At 42.5% G+C, this 13670-nt stretch overlaps 1 protein-coding gene across 1 annotated transcript in view; it reads right to left on the reverse strand.

Annotated features, from left to right (window-relative positions):
• The window catches only part of cubn (cubilin (intrinsic factor-cobalamin receptor)), a 392255-nt gene that overhangs the window by 357656 nt on the left and 20929 nt on the right, over positions 1 to 13670 (reverse strand). The window contains 4 exon segments of the mRNA XM_072254425.1: positions 3755 to 3886; positions 3980 to 4148; positions 5201 to 5327; positions 5879 to 5982. Coding sequence (XP_072110526.1) covers positions 3755 to 3886; positions 3980 to 4148; positions 5201 to 5327; positions 5879 to 5982 — 532 coding nt within the window.

A 13670-nucleotide genomic window follows, 5' to 3' on the forward strand; every position in this document is an offset into this window, starting at 1 on the left:
TGAGGGGAGATCTCATAGAAACATTTCGAACGTTGAAAGGCATAGACAGAGTGGATGTGGCAAAGTTGTTTCCCATGATGGGGGAGTCTAGTACAAGAGGGCATGACGTAAGGATTGAAGGGCGCCCATTCAGAACAGAGATGCGAAGAAATTTTTTCAGCCAGAGGGTGGTGAATCTATGGAATTTGTTGCCACGGGCGGCAGTGGAGGCCAAGTCATTGGGTGCATTTAAGGCAGAGATTGATAGGTATCTGAGTAGCCAGGGCATCATGGGTTATGGTAAGAAGGCGGGGTAGTGGGACTAAATGGGAGAATGGATCAGCTCATAATCAAATGGCGGAGCAGACTCGATGGGTCGAATGGCCGACTTCTGCTCCTTTGTCTTATGGTCTTATAAGTCAGCAAAGATGAAGGAATAGCAAGGCAGTTCCAGTTTAGGGTAATGTAGATTGCAAAAAGTCATTAACATGAAGTTAAAAGGAACAGCTTTGTAACCAAACAGTCCTGTTATTAGCCCACAATAGGTGTTGGCTGCTCAAGATAAATGGTTTGAAAAATGAAGTAACCATGAGAGGTTCTCACGTACATCAATGAAAAATAATACAATGATTACTTGGCCTACATCAAACCAGGCAATATTGGCTGTTACTTTGTACCATTGTAGACAAATTCAAGGAGCCTGTAGACCAGACTGATATTATGACCTGGCACTTTAAACATGGTTACAGGCACATTTGATCTATCAATATTTGGTATATTTGTCCATCAGCCCTCAGAACATTAACTTTTGATGAATGGGATCTCTGCCCTCAGAAGCATTTTGACCATGTTTGTGAATTTCTTTGTCCCAGCAAAGGTGTTTGAATATTCAGATGTGTCCCCCATTGCAGAAACGTAACTCAATGACAGCACTGTCATACTCAAAATACTGAAGTAAAGGATGTCACTGCAGCTATTGAAATTGAGGTGAATTATCAGCTGTTACCTTTGATCTTAAGGTTATAAAAATGTGATGTACATTTTTTTAAGGCAGATCTACCAACAGGGTCTGCAGGAGAATGTCTGTGTGCTGTGATGAATAAATACTTCTATACTATCAGTTCAGAATCAGAATATAATTCACCCTAAACCCTTCCAGCATTTACAACACAAATCAAGGCCATGATGAAACTCTCTCCACTTGCCTCAATGATTGTTGGTCCAATAATTCTCATAAAACTTCAGGAAGGAGAAGTCAGGAGAACATGCACCATACCTCATCAAGGGGTCAGCAGTGGAAAGGGTGAGCAGCCTCAGTTCCTGGGTATTAACATCCCTGAAGATCTATCCTAGGCCCAACATATTGATGCAATCACGAATAAGGCATGTCAAATTTTATATTTCATTAGGAGTTGATTTGATATGTCACCAAAGACTCTAACACATTTCTAGATATACCGAGGTGAGCATTCTGACCTGGTGCATTACAGCCTGATATGGAGGCTCCAATGCACAGGATCAACAAAAAAGCTGCAGAGGTTTGTACAATTTTATCTCCACCATCGAGGACATCTTCAAAAGGTAGTGCCGCAAGAAGCTGGCATCCATCATTAAGAACCCTCACCATCGTCGACCTGCCCTCTTCTCATTACTAATATCAGGGAGGAGGTAGAGGAGCCTGGTGATGCACATATAATGTTTTATGAGCAACTTGTTCCCCTCTGCCATCAGATTGCTGAATGGTCCACGAACCCATCAATGCTACTTCACTATTTTGGTCTTTTTGAACTATTTATTTTTTATTTTATCACGTAACACTTCTAATATTGCATTGTACTGTAGCCACAAAACAACAAATTGCATGACAAACTGCATATCAGTGATAAATCTGATTCCGATTCAATACAGGTGTCCCCCGCTTTTCGAACGTTCGCTTTACGAAACCTTGCTGTTATGAAAGACCTACATTAGTTAACTGTTTTCGCTAACAGAAGGTGTTTTCACTGTTACAAAAAAAGCATCGCGGGATAACAGGCAGCGCACGCCCCGAGCAGCCAAGCTCCTCCCCCAGAACTGCATTCTAGCCGGCATTGCTTAAACACGTGCCTGTGAGCAGCCGTTAGCAAGATGAGTTCTAAGGTATCGGAAAAGCCTAAAAGAGCTCGTAAGGGCGTTACACTTAGCATAAAATTAGACATAATTAAGCATTTCGATCGTGGTGAATGAAGTAAGGACAAAGTGAGTTTGGCTTGTGGAAGTTGACGAAGATGATGTTGAAGAGGTTTTGGCATCCCATGACCAAGAACTGATAGGTGAAGAGCTGATGCAATTGGAAGAGGAAAGGATAACAATCAAAACCGAATGCAGTAGTGAACGGACCGAAAGTGAAGTCGTCCAGGAACTGAACGTGAAGCAACTGCATGAGATGATAGAAAAATGAGCGAGGCTAAGCAGTCAAGCATACTGTTGTTTTTCAAGCCTTCAACATCAGCCACAGCAGACAACGAACCTCGACCTTTGACATCGAGGCAGGTAGACATAGAAGAAGATGACCTGCCTGCCCTGATGGAAACAGACAACTATGAAATGACACCCCAGTGTCCCACCACCCCAACCCCCAGGACGCGGACCAATACATTGCCGCGGAGAATGCAGCGGTAGCCGGGACACACCCAGCACAACTTTAAGAAAAAAGCCGAAATAAACAAGCTAATTAATTAGGTGCCGCCCGGCACGTAAATGTTGGCCTAGATCAGAGGTGATTGCCGAATGCGTCGCCTCTGATCTGGGCCGACATTTACATGCCGGGCAGCACCTAATTAATTAGCATGTTTATTTCGGCTTTTTTCTTAAAGATGTGCTGGGTGCGTCCTGGCTACCGCTGCATTCTCCGCAGATTGGTATCGGTTCGCTGCCCGGAGATTGGGGACGACTGCACCAGCCCAATCTCCGACGACTCGGCCTAACAAACCATCATTAGTGTGCTCGGCGCTGTCTTCCCAATTCCGCTAATTGATACTACACTGTACATACATTATTTATACTTTATATAGGCTGTGTATTTTTATGTGTTATTTGGTATGATTTGGCAGCTACATAGCTTAAAGGTTACTGGAGAGAGTGCTTGTGTGACATTTTCGCTACGGACAACAGTGTGGCAATGATTGTAGAAAAGTATTTCTATTTTATATAGGCTGTGTATTTATCATACCATTCCTGCTTTTACTATATGCTACTGTTATTTTAGGTTTCATGTGTTATTTGGTATGATTTGGTAAGGTTATTTTTTGGGTCTGCGAACGCTCACAAATTTTTCCAATTTAAGTAAATGGTAATTGCTTCTTCACTTTACAACATTCCGGCTTACGAATCATTTCATAGGAATGCTCTACCTTCGGATGGCTGGGAAAACCTGTATTCAGGGCAAAGGAGCCCACTTGATTGGCATCCTCTCCACCATCCTAAACATATATTTCCTTCACTCTAGTATACAGTGGCTGTACTGTGAACCATCTACAAAATGCACTTTGAGAATTCAATACATATTGCATTAGATAGTATTGATGCTGCTCATTCTTAGAATATGGTCACATATTAACAGTGGTTATTGGTTGGTCCTAATATTTCAAATGACTACCATCAATTTAGGAATAACTTTGATAAATTTGTAATTAGCAAAGAATACTGTTTGAGGTAATGAATTTTCTGTCAATCATACCAACTGTTCCTTCATTCAATGAGCTAAACTTACAGATAGCTCAGGAGAAATACATACCGGCTGGACATGAACCACAATGGTAAGATCCCATTGTATTAATGCATTGAACAATTGGAGCTTGAGAACATTCTCCATTATTGGTTTTGCACTCATCAATATCCTGGCAGCTGTGACCATCTCCTGACCAGCCTGTGAATATTTGAACAAAACATTATCTTCCATCAAAAAATAAACTTTTAAATAATATTGCTGTCATCTATTATAAAGAAGCAAACATATTACCTGCTGGGCAGCTCCCACAAGTGTAAGAACCTGGGGAATTGAAGCATGCCACTGGTGGATTTGTTGAGCAGGGTTGTACAGGAAGGCTACATTCATCAATATCAGAACTACAGGCTGAACCTGCAGTAGGCTGACTCCACCCTGCTTCACAGATGCAATGGTACTTGGTCTGTGAATAGATTATAAATCAAACAATTGAGCATTATAAAATGAGTCTGAAGCAGGGCAGGTTTTCGAGTTTATTTCTAGAGAATTCAAGATACAGTTGTATGGAAAACTAGATCAGCACATTTTGACAAAATTCCATGATCAAAATTCCATGATCTTGTGTCTACAAAGAAAACTGAATCAGTTTCAGCTATGTACAATAGAAAATACCATTTAGTACAGGCAATTTGAAAAATAGTCCTATGATTTGGAGCCAACAGAACATCTGGAAAAAACTAGAACAATTCCACCCAATAAGATAAAGGCGATATCTCCAGAAGGAAAAAAAACACTTTGAGGTAAGAATTGTAACTCAGTACAGCTGCATAATTGACAGGTATGATTGACAAGAAATGGTTCCAGTATATGCTGTCTACAATTATTGCACAAACTTGAAATTAATTGTTCTTGCTGAAGTTGTTCCATACACTTAGTGGCCACTTTATTAGGTACCCCCGTACATAATAAAATGGCCACTAAGTGTGTTTCTGCAAGTTCATGGTCTTCTGCTACTGTAGCCCATCCACTTCAAGGTATAACGTGCTGTGCAATCAGAGATGCTCTTCTATAAACCACTATTGCAACATGTGTTCCTGCCAGCTTGAACCAGTCTGGTCATTCTTCTCTGACCTCTCTCATTAACAAAGCATTTGGTGAAACAGAACTCCCACTTACTGGATGTTTCTTTGTTTTCGCACCATTCCCTGTAAACTCTAGAGACTGCTGAGTGTGAAAATCTCAGGAGATCAGCATTTTGAGATACTCAAACCACCTCATCTGGCATCAACAATCATTGCACAGTCAATGTCACTTGGATCATATTTCTTTCCCATTCTGTTTGGTCTGAACAACAATTGAACCTCTTGACCATGTCTCCATGCATTGAGTTTCTGCCACATGATTGGCAGATTAGATATTTGCACTAATAAGCAGGTGTATAGGTGTATCAAATAAAGTGGCCATTAAGAGTATTTTTATCAAAATATGCCTTGCAAACGTTTCCATGGCTCTTACCTTATTTGGCTGAACCCTGTTTAAATCAATGCAGATGCCATGTTCACATTTTGTTTGCAAGCCATCTAGGCAATCATCATGTTTGGAAGTACATTGTGGACCATACCATTCGGGAGCACAGGTACAGCTAAGGATAACACAATGTCATCAATGTAAACACAAGGTTATTCAGATCTTATCTCACATTGATATACATTCCATGGTATGTATTTAATAAGAGTGTTTCCAAATATTGTTATATTGATGAATAAGAGGTATCTCAATGAAACATAAATAAAAATCTTGTTAGACTTGACAAAGTAAGGTAAATGCAGGAAAGTGATGGAGGGGTGAGAATAAAGTTTCCCCTAGCTATCTAAGATCACAGACTCAAAAAAAGAGCTATTGCACAAAACTATGATTATATTGCTAATTAAAAATTAAATAGCCCAAGGATGAGCTTCTTATGTGTGTCCTAAATAGCCTACGATTTGAGTTCAGACTATGATTCTTAAATCTGGAAATTCAGATAAATGCTATCCAACCCCTCCCACCCCCCTACCATCTGCCCAGTCAAGCTGCATAATTTTATTTCCCTGGCTGTTTGAACAAAATGACCTGGCAATAATAATTTATTGCTCTAAAACATTTGCAGCACATCTTATATTTCACTAATTTGACTATAATAGTTTCAGTTACCTGTAGCTGCCTTCTGTGTTAATGCACGTCCCTCCATTCTGGCAGGCTAGGGATGAGCCTGCATAGACCTCACATTCGTTTACATCATCAGAACAAGTAGGTCCCTAAATGAGCAGAACATTGAAAATTGATGAGTACTTGGAATTTAGCTCTAAATTTCTATTTAGTTACAATTTTACTGCTAATCACTGAACAATCACAAAACAACCATTGCCGTGATTTTTTATTAAGAAGTTGGACTTTCATGTCAGTAAGTACGTCTCCCATACAGCCATGCAATAATGAGGAATTTCTGAACGACTGAATTTCCAGAATGATTATCACCAATATCCCCACAAAGACAGGACAGCTCAGTCTTTTAAAAGCAGAGGAGGTGGAGTATGCTTTATGATTAATCCATCATGGTGCACAAACGTAGCGGTTCTATCTCAGTCCTGGTAACCTGAGCTGGAAGATCTAGTGGTATGCCATCCATTTTATTTGCTGAGGAGTTCTCTGCCATTGTTCTGTAGGCGGTGCATACTCTACAACATCAGGCAAGCACTGGAGGTGCTGAGTGACATAATCAGCATCATTAAACCGTACCCTGACGCCTTCCCTATAATTGCAGGACATTACAAGCAGGCCAGCTTGAAGAAGTCTCTGAACAACTACCACCCACGTATCAGCAGATAAGCCAATACACTCAACCACTGTTATCTCACCGTCTAGGATGCTTACCATGCCATCCCATGCGCACACAGTGGAGACTCTGATCACCTGGGTGTACTTCTAACTCTTAGCGTATAGGTAGAAAGTAAAGAACCAGTGGTGAGGACGAAGAAGAGGTCAAGGGAGATGGAGGAGTGCATACAAGATAGTTTTGAGTAGGTGGACTGGACAATATTCATGGATTCATCATCTAGTCTGATTGAATACACCACGGTTGTCACTGACTTCATCAACTTCTGTGTGGATGAATGTCTGCCTTCAAGAACATATTGAACATACCCAAACCTAAAGTTGTGGATGAACCAGGAGATTCGTAATCTGCTGAGAGCTAGACCTGTGACATTCAAGACCGGTGATCGAAAAACTATACAAGAAATCCAGGTACAAACAATGGACGTTTATTTTAAGAGCAAAACAACCAATTCTGACTGAGGATCAAAACAGAATCTAATGCACATCAGCTCTGGCAGGGTTTGCACGCCATTACTTTTGATAAAGTGAAACCTAACATCATGAACGGTTGTCATCCTTCACTCCCAGATGAGCTCAATACCTTTTATGTATACTTTGAAAGGGAGAATAAAAGTACACCTGTCCGAATCCCTGTGGTATCTGATGACCCTATGAACTCTATTGAAAAAAGTTCTGACGTTAGCCTGTGAGACAGAGGTCATAGGGTCCCCAGATGCTGCAGGAATTCAGACAGGTGAATGGACAATGAATCCATGAAACACTACCTCACTTCTTTTGCACTGATTTAATAGTAGTCATAGTCATAGTCATAGTCATACTTTATTGATCCCGGGGGAAATTGGTTAAATCTATATATAGTTATTTATATATTTATTTATAATAATCTATATATTTATAGATTTATTATTATGTATTGCAATCACTGCTGACACAAAAGAACAAATTTCACAACTCGGAGGGCAGAGCAAAGTCAAGATGGCGCTAAACGATGACTCATTTGCTTGCAACTTCGGAAACAGCTCTATATCTCTTTTTTTCCTTTTCAAGGTTATTTTGAAGACCCTGACCTGCAATTACACTCTGGCTTGAGTTCTTTACGGAAATGGGACCCGCTCTCAGGGTCTCAATACTGGCCGCTTTTTGATATCCCAAGGACGCGGCCTGGAAGGCAAGTGCCTTTTGGGTGCTGGATTTTTGTGGCTCTGGAGACGGGCTGATTCAAGGCCGGTGCCCCTGACAGAGGTGTCGCAGGAGAGCACAGATCATTGGGAGCAGTGGGTTAGCTGCCGGCTGTGTGTCCAGAGACCTGAGCCTTTCTGGGGCCAATTCTCTGGACGGAGAGCTCAGAAAAAGCAACGCAACAGACTTTTAACATCATAAATCAGCAAGTTGTCTGTTATATCTCCCCTCTCACTCTGAAATGGGGACACGTCTTTTTGCCTTATGAGGGAGAGAGAGAATCTGTGGTATGTTGAATTACTAGGTCAATGAGTAGTCTTTGGGGTACTGCAAGTCTGTATCCTTATTGATGCTTTGCTACACGCTTGAGTGCTCAGTGGAGGGTGCGGCTCCTTTTTTCCCGTTGGAGAGGGAGGGTCATTGCCTTGCTGTTGCTTGTGTGTCAGAGGAGGGAGCTAGGGAAGGGCTTTGGGGTTCTAACATTTGTAATTCATTCTTTGGGGCACTCCTTGGTTTTCATGGATGTTTGCAAAGAAAAAGAATTTCAGGATGTATATTGTATACATTTCTCTGCCATTAAATAGAAACATAGAAAACATACAGCACAATACAGGCCCTTCAGCCCACAAAGCTGTGCCGAACATATCCCTACATTAGAACTACCTAGGCTTTGCCCACAGCCCTTTATTTTTCTAACCTCCATGTAGCCATCCAGGAATCTCTTAAAAGACCCTATCGCTTCTGCCTCCACCACTGCTGCCAGCAGCCCATTCAATGCATTCATCACTCTCTGCTTAAAATCATACCCCTGACATCTCCTCTGTAAATCTCCAAGCACCATAAAACTATCATGCTAGCCATTTCAGCCCTGGGGAAAAGTCTCTGACTATCCGCATGATCAATGCCTCTCATCATCTTGTACACCTCTATCAGGTCACTTCTCATCCTCCGTCGCTCAACTTATTCTCACAAGGCATGCTCCCCAATCCAGGCAACATCCTTGTAAGTCTCCTCTGCACCCTTTCTATGGTTTCCACGTCCTTTCTGTAGTGAGGCGACCAGAAGTGAGCACAGTACTCCAAGTGGGGTCTGACCAGGGTCCTATGTAGCTGCAACGTCACCTCTTGGCTCTTAAATTCAATCCCACGATTGATGAAGGCCAATGCACCGTATGCCTTCTTAACCACAGAGTCAACCTGCATAGTCTTACTGCAGCTGCAGCTTTGAGTGCCCTATGGACTCGGACCCCAAGATCCCTCTGGTCCTCCACACTGCCAAGAGTCATACCATTAATACTATATTCTTCCATAATATTTGACCTACCAAAATGAACCACCTTACACTTATCTGGGTTGAACTCCGTCTGCCACTTCTCAACCCAGTTTTGCATCCTATCAATGTCCCATTGTAACCTCTGACAGCCCTCCACACTATCCACAACACTCCCAACCTTTGTGCCATCAGCAAATTTACTAGCCTATCCCTCCACTTCCTCATCCAGGTCATTTATAAAAATCACAAAGAGTAGAGGTCCCAGAACAGATCCCTGAGGCACACTACTGGTCACCGGCATCTATGCAGAATATGACCCGCCTTCTGTGGGCAAGCCAGTTCTGGATCCACAGGCAATGTCCCCTTGGACCCCATGCCTCCTTACTTTCTCAATAAGCCTTGCATGGGGAACCTCATCAAATGCCTTGCTAAAATCCAGATACAAAACATCTACGACTCTACCTTCATCAATGTGTTTAGTAACATCCTCAGGAAATTCAATCAGGCTGGTAAAGCACAACCTGCCTTTCACAAAGCCATGCTAACGATTCCTAATCATATTATGCCTCTCCAAATTTTCATAAATCCTGCCTTTCAGGATCTTCTCCATTAACTTATCAACCACTGAAGTAAGACTCACTGGCCTATAATTTCCTGGGCTATCCCTACTCCCTTTCTTGAATAAGGGAACAACATCCGCAACCCTCCAATCCTCCGGAACCTCTCCCATCCTCATTGATGATGCAAAGATCATTGCCAGAGGCTCAGCAATCTCCTCCCTCACTTCCCACAGTAGTCTGAGGTACATCCCATCCGGTCCCGGTGACTTATCCAACTTGATGCTTTCCAAAAGCTCCAGCACATCCTCTTCCCTAATATCTACATTCTCAAGCTTTTCAGTCCACTGCAAGTCATCCCTGCAATCGCCAAGATCCTTTTCCTTAGTGAACTCTGAAGCAAAGTATTCATTAAGTACCTCCGCTATTTCCTCCAGTTCCATACACACATTTCCACTGTCACACTTGATTAGTCCTATTCTCTTATGTCTCATCCCCTTTCTCTTCACATACTTGTAGAATGCCTTGCAGTTTTCCTTAATCCTGTCCGCCAAGGCCTTCTCATAGCTCCTTCTGGCTCTCTTAATTTCATTCTTAAGCTCCTTCCTGCTAGCCTTATAATCTTCTAGATTCATATCATTACCTAGTTTTTTGAACCTTTCGTAAGCTCTTCTTTTCTTCTAGACTAGATTTACAACACCTTTGTACACCACGGATCTTGTACCCTACCATCCTTTCCATGTCTCATTGGAAGGTACCTACCCCACGCAAATATACCCTGAACATTTGCCACATTTCTTCCTTACGTTTCCAGAGAACGTCTGTTTCCAATCTATACTTCCAAGTTCCTGCCTGATAGCCTCATATTTCTCCTTACTCCAATTAAATGTTTCCCTAACTTGTCTGTTCTTATCCCTCTCCACTGCTATGGTAAAGGAGATAGAATTGTGATCACTATCTCCAAAATGCTCTCCCACTGAGAGACCTGACACCTGATCAGGTTCATTTCCCAATACCAGATCAAATACAGCCTCTCCTCTTGTAGACTTATCTACATATTGCGTCAAGAAACCTTCCTGAACACACCTAACAAACTCTACTTCATCTAAACCCCTCACTCTAGGGAGATCTGGGAAATCAATCAATATCTGGGAAATTAAAATATCCCACCACAACAACCCTGTTATTATTACTCCTTTCCAGAATCTGTCTCCTTATCTGCTCCTCAATGTCCCTGTTACTACTGGGTGGTCTATAAAAAACACCCAGTAGAGTTATTGACCCCTTCCTGTTCTTCACTTCCACCCACATGACAACCCCACCATGACTTCCTCTTTTTCTGCAGCCGTGACCCTATCTCTGATCAGCAGTGCCACACCTCCACCTCATTTGCCTCCCTCCCTATCCTTTCTGAAACATCTAAAGCCTGGCACTTGAAGTAGCCATTCCTGCTCCTGCATCATCCAAGTCTCTGTAATGGCCACAACATCACAGCTCCAAGTGCTGATCCATACTCTAAGCTCATCCGCTTTATTCATGATACTCCTCGCATTAAAATAGACACATCTCAAACCATCGGACTGAGCGCATCCCTTCTCTATCACCTGCCTATCCTCCTTTTCGCACTGCCTCCATGCTTTCTCTATTTGTGAGCCAACCTCCCTTTCCTCCGTCACTTCAGTTCAGTTCCCACCCCCCAGCAATTCTAGTTTAAACTCTCCCCAGTGGATTTAGCAAACATTCCCGCCCTGATATTGGTCCCCCTCGGATTCAAGTGCATCCCGTCCTTTTTGTACAGGTCACACCTGCCCCAGAAAAGGTCCCAATGATCCAGAAATCTGAATTCCTGCCCTCTGCTCTAATCCTTCAGCCATGCATTTATCCTCCACCTCATTCTATTCCAATACTCACTGTCACATGGCACAGGCAGTAATCCCGAGATTACTACCTTTGAGGTCCTGCTTCTCAACTTCCTTCCTAACTCCCTGTAGTCTGTTTCGTACCTATTGAACCAATTGAACATATGCCAGCGGTATTAAACCTGGTTCTGAAGGTAATTGCACTCTAAAACCTCTGGGTCAAGCATGAACTTTCGGTTCTCTAGCACCCATGTTGATAGTAACTGTTCCTGTTCCAGATTATATCTGGCAGAAACCTTCCACTCATCTAAAATTCTTAGTTCTTTTATGATTTATACAGTAAATCTGTTTTCACTGCATTAGCCTGGCACCCAGAAAGAAAACATTAGTCCTGCTTTTACTCTTGCTTCAACTTATTAAAGTGATTTATTGGTCCTCTAAAATAGAGCGAGAAGAAATAATCATGCCAGGCTCTTCAATATTTTACTGTCTCCTGCTGCAAACTTCAATTTTCCCTGAGTCCTCAGGTCTTAGTAGTTGACTGGATGTTCATATTTTCTGTTTAGTCTCTTTATTTTAATAGCTTGGTTAAATATAAAAAATATAAGGAACAGGAGTTAGCCTCTCCAGCCTGCTGTGTTATTTAATTGAACGGTTTCCTAAAATATTTGGCTACTAGGAAATTCTGCTTTTGTTAAATGGAGCAGATATGCTCAACAAAGCAGTCCCCCAAATAATGTCAGGTCCCACCAATGGAGAGGAGGCTGTATCGGTTGAACCAGATACAACAGATGACCCAAACAAGTCAGTGTTGCCTCACCTGGAAGGACTGTTTGGAGCTCTGTATGGAGGTGAGAGATAGGTGTAGTACTCTGAACACTTTCAGGGATAAGTGCCAGGAGGGAGATTAGTGAGGAAGGATGAATAGACAAGGGAATCATAGAGGAATGATCCCCGCAGAAAGTGGAATACGGGGGGGGAGGTAAAGATCTGTTCGGTGGTAGGATCCCTTTGTCAATGGCAGATGTTGCACAGAATGATATGTTGGATGCAGAGGCTAATGGGATGGTCAGTTAGGGCAAAAGGAACTCTATCCCTGTTAAGGCGACGAGAAGATGAGGTGAGTGCAAATGTCCAGGAAATAGAAGAGATTTGAGTGAGGGCAGTGTCAATAACGGAGGAAGGGAAATCCCATTCTTTGAAGAAGGACAGCTCTGATGTTCTGGAAAGGACATCCTCATCCTGGGAACAGATGCAGTGGAGACAAAGGAATGAGAAAAAGGAATAGCATTTTTACATGAGCCAGGGTGGGAAGAGGGAAATTCAAGACAGCCATAAGAATCGGTAGTTTTATTAAAGTTGTTAGTAAACAGTTTGTCTCCAGAGACGGTGACAGAGAAATTGAGAAAGGGGAGCGGGTGTGAGAAATGGACCAAATTTTAGGGTAGGGTGGAAGTTGGAGGCAAATTTAATGAAATTGACATGTTCAGTATAGGGGCATGAAGAGCACCAATACGGTCATCAATGTAGCAAAGGAAGAGTTGGGGAGCATTACCAGGGAGGTCTTTAAACATAAACTGTTTTACATACCCAGTGAAAAGGCAGGTATAGCTAGGACCCATGCAGGTTCCCATGGCTACCTCTTGAGTATAGAGAAAGTGGGAGAAGCCGAAGGAGAAATTGTTGAGGATGAGGACCAGTTATGCCCAATGGAGGAGGGTGGTGGTGGAGGGGAACTGGTTGGTTCTTTTGTTGAGAAAGAAGTTGAGAGCTTCAAAGTCTTCTCCATGGGAGGGTGTGGGAATAGAAATATATTGAGACTGAACATCCATGGTGAAAAAGAGGCAGTCAGGGTCAGGGAATTTAAATTTGTTGTGGAGATCTAGAGCATGTGAAGTGTCACGGATGTAAGTGGGAAAGGGCTGAACCAAGGGAGAAGAAGCAGGTAGAGACAATAGGTCTACCAGCAGTCAGGTTTGTGGATCTTGGCTAGGAGGTAGAAGCAAGCAGTGCAGGCTAATGAAACTGTGAGTTTGGTGGCATGGATGGGAGTCCTCCAGAGTTGATGAGCTCAGTGATGGTGTCAGAGACAATTTTTTCATGGTCCAGAGTGGGGTCCGCTTCAAGGGACAGATAAGAGGAGAAGTCAGAGAGTTGCCACCTGACCTTAGCAAGGTAGAAGTTAGTCCACCATACTACAACAGCACCCACTTTGTCTGCGAGTTTGAAGCATTTCTTATC

This window comes from Mobula birostris, chromosome 3 (assembly GCF_030028105.1).
Source record: "Mobula birostris isolate sMobBir1 chromosome 3, sMobBir1.hap1, whole genome shotgun sequence".
Lineage (NCBI taxonomy): Eukaryota > Metazoa > Chordata > Chondrichthyes > Myliobatiformes > Myliobatidae > Mobula > Mobula birostris.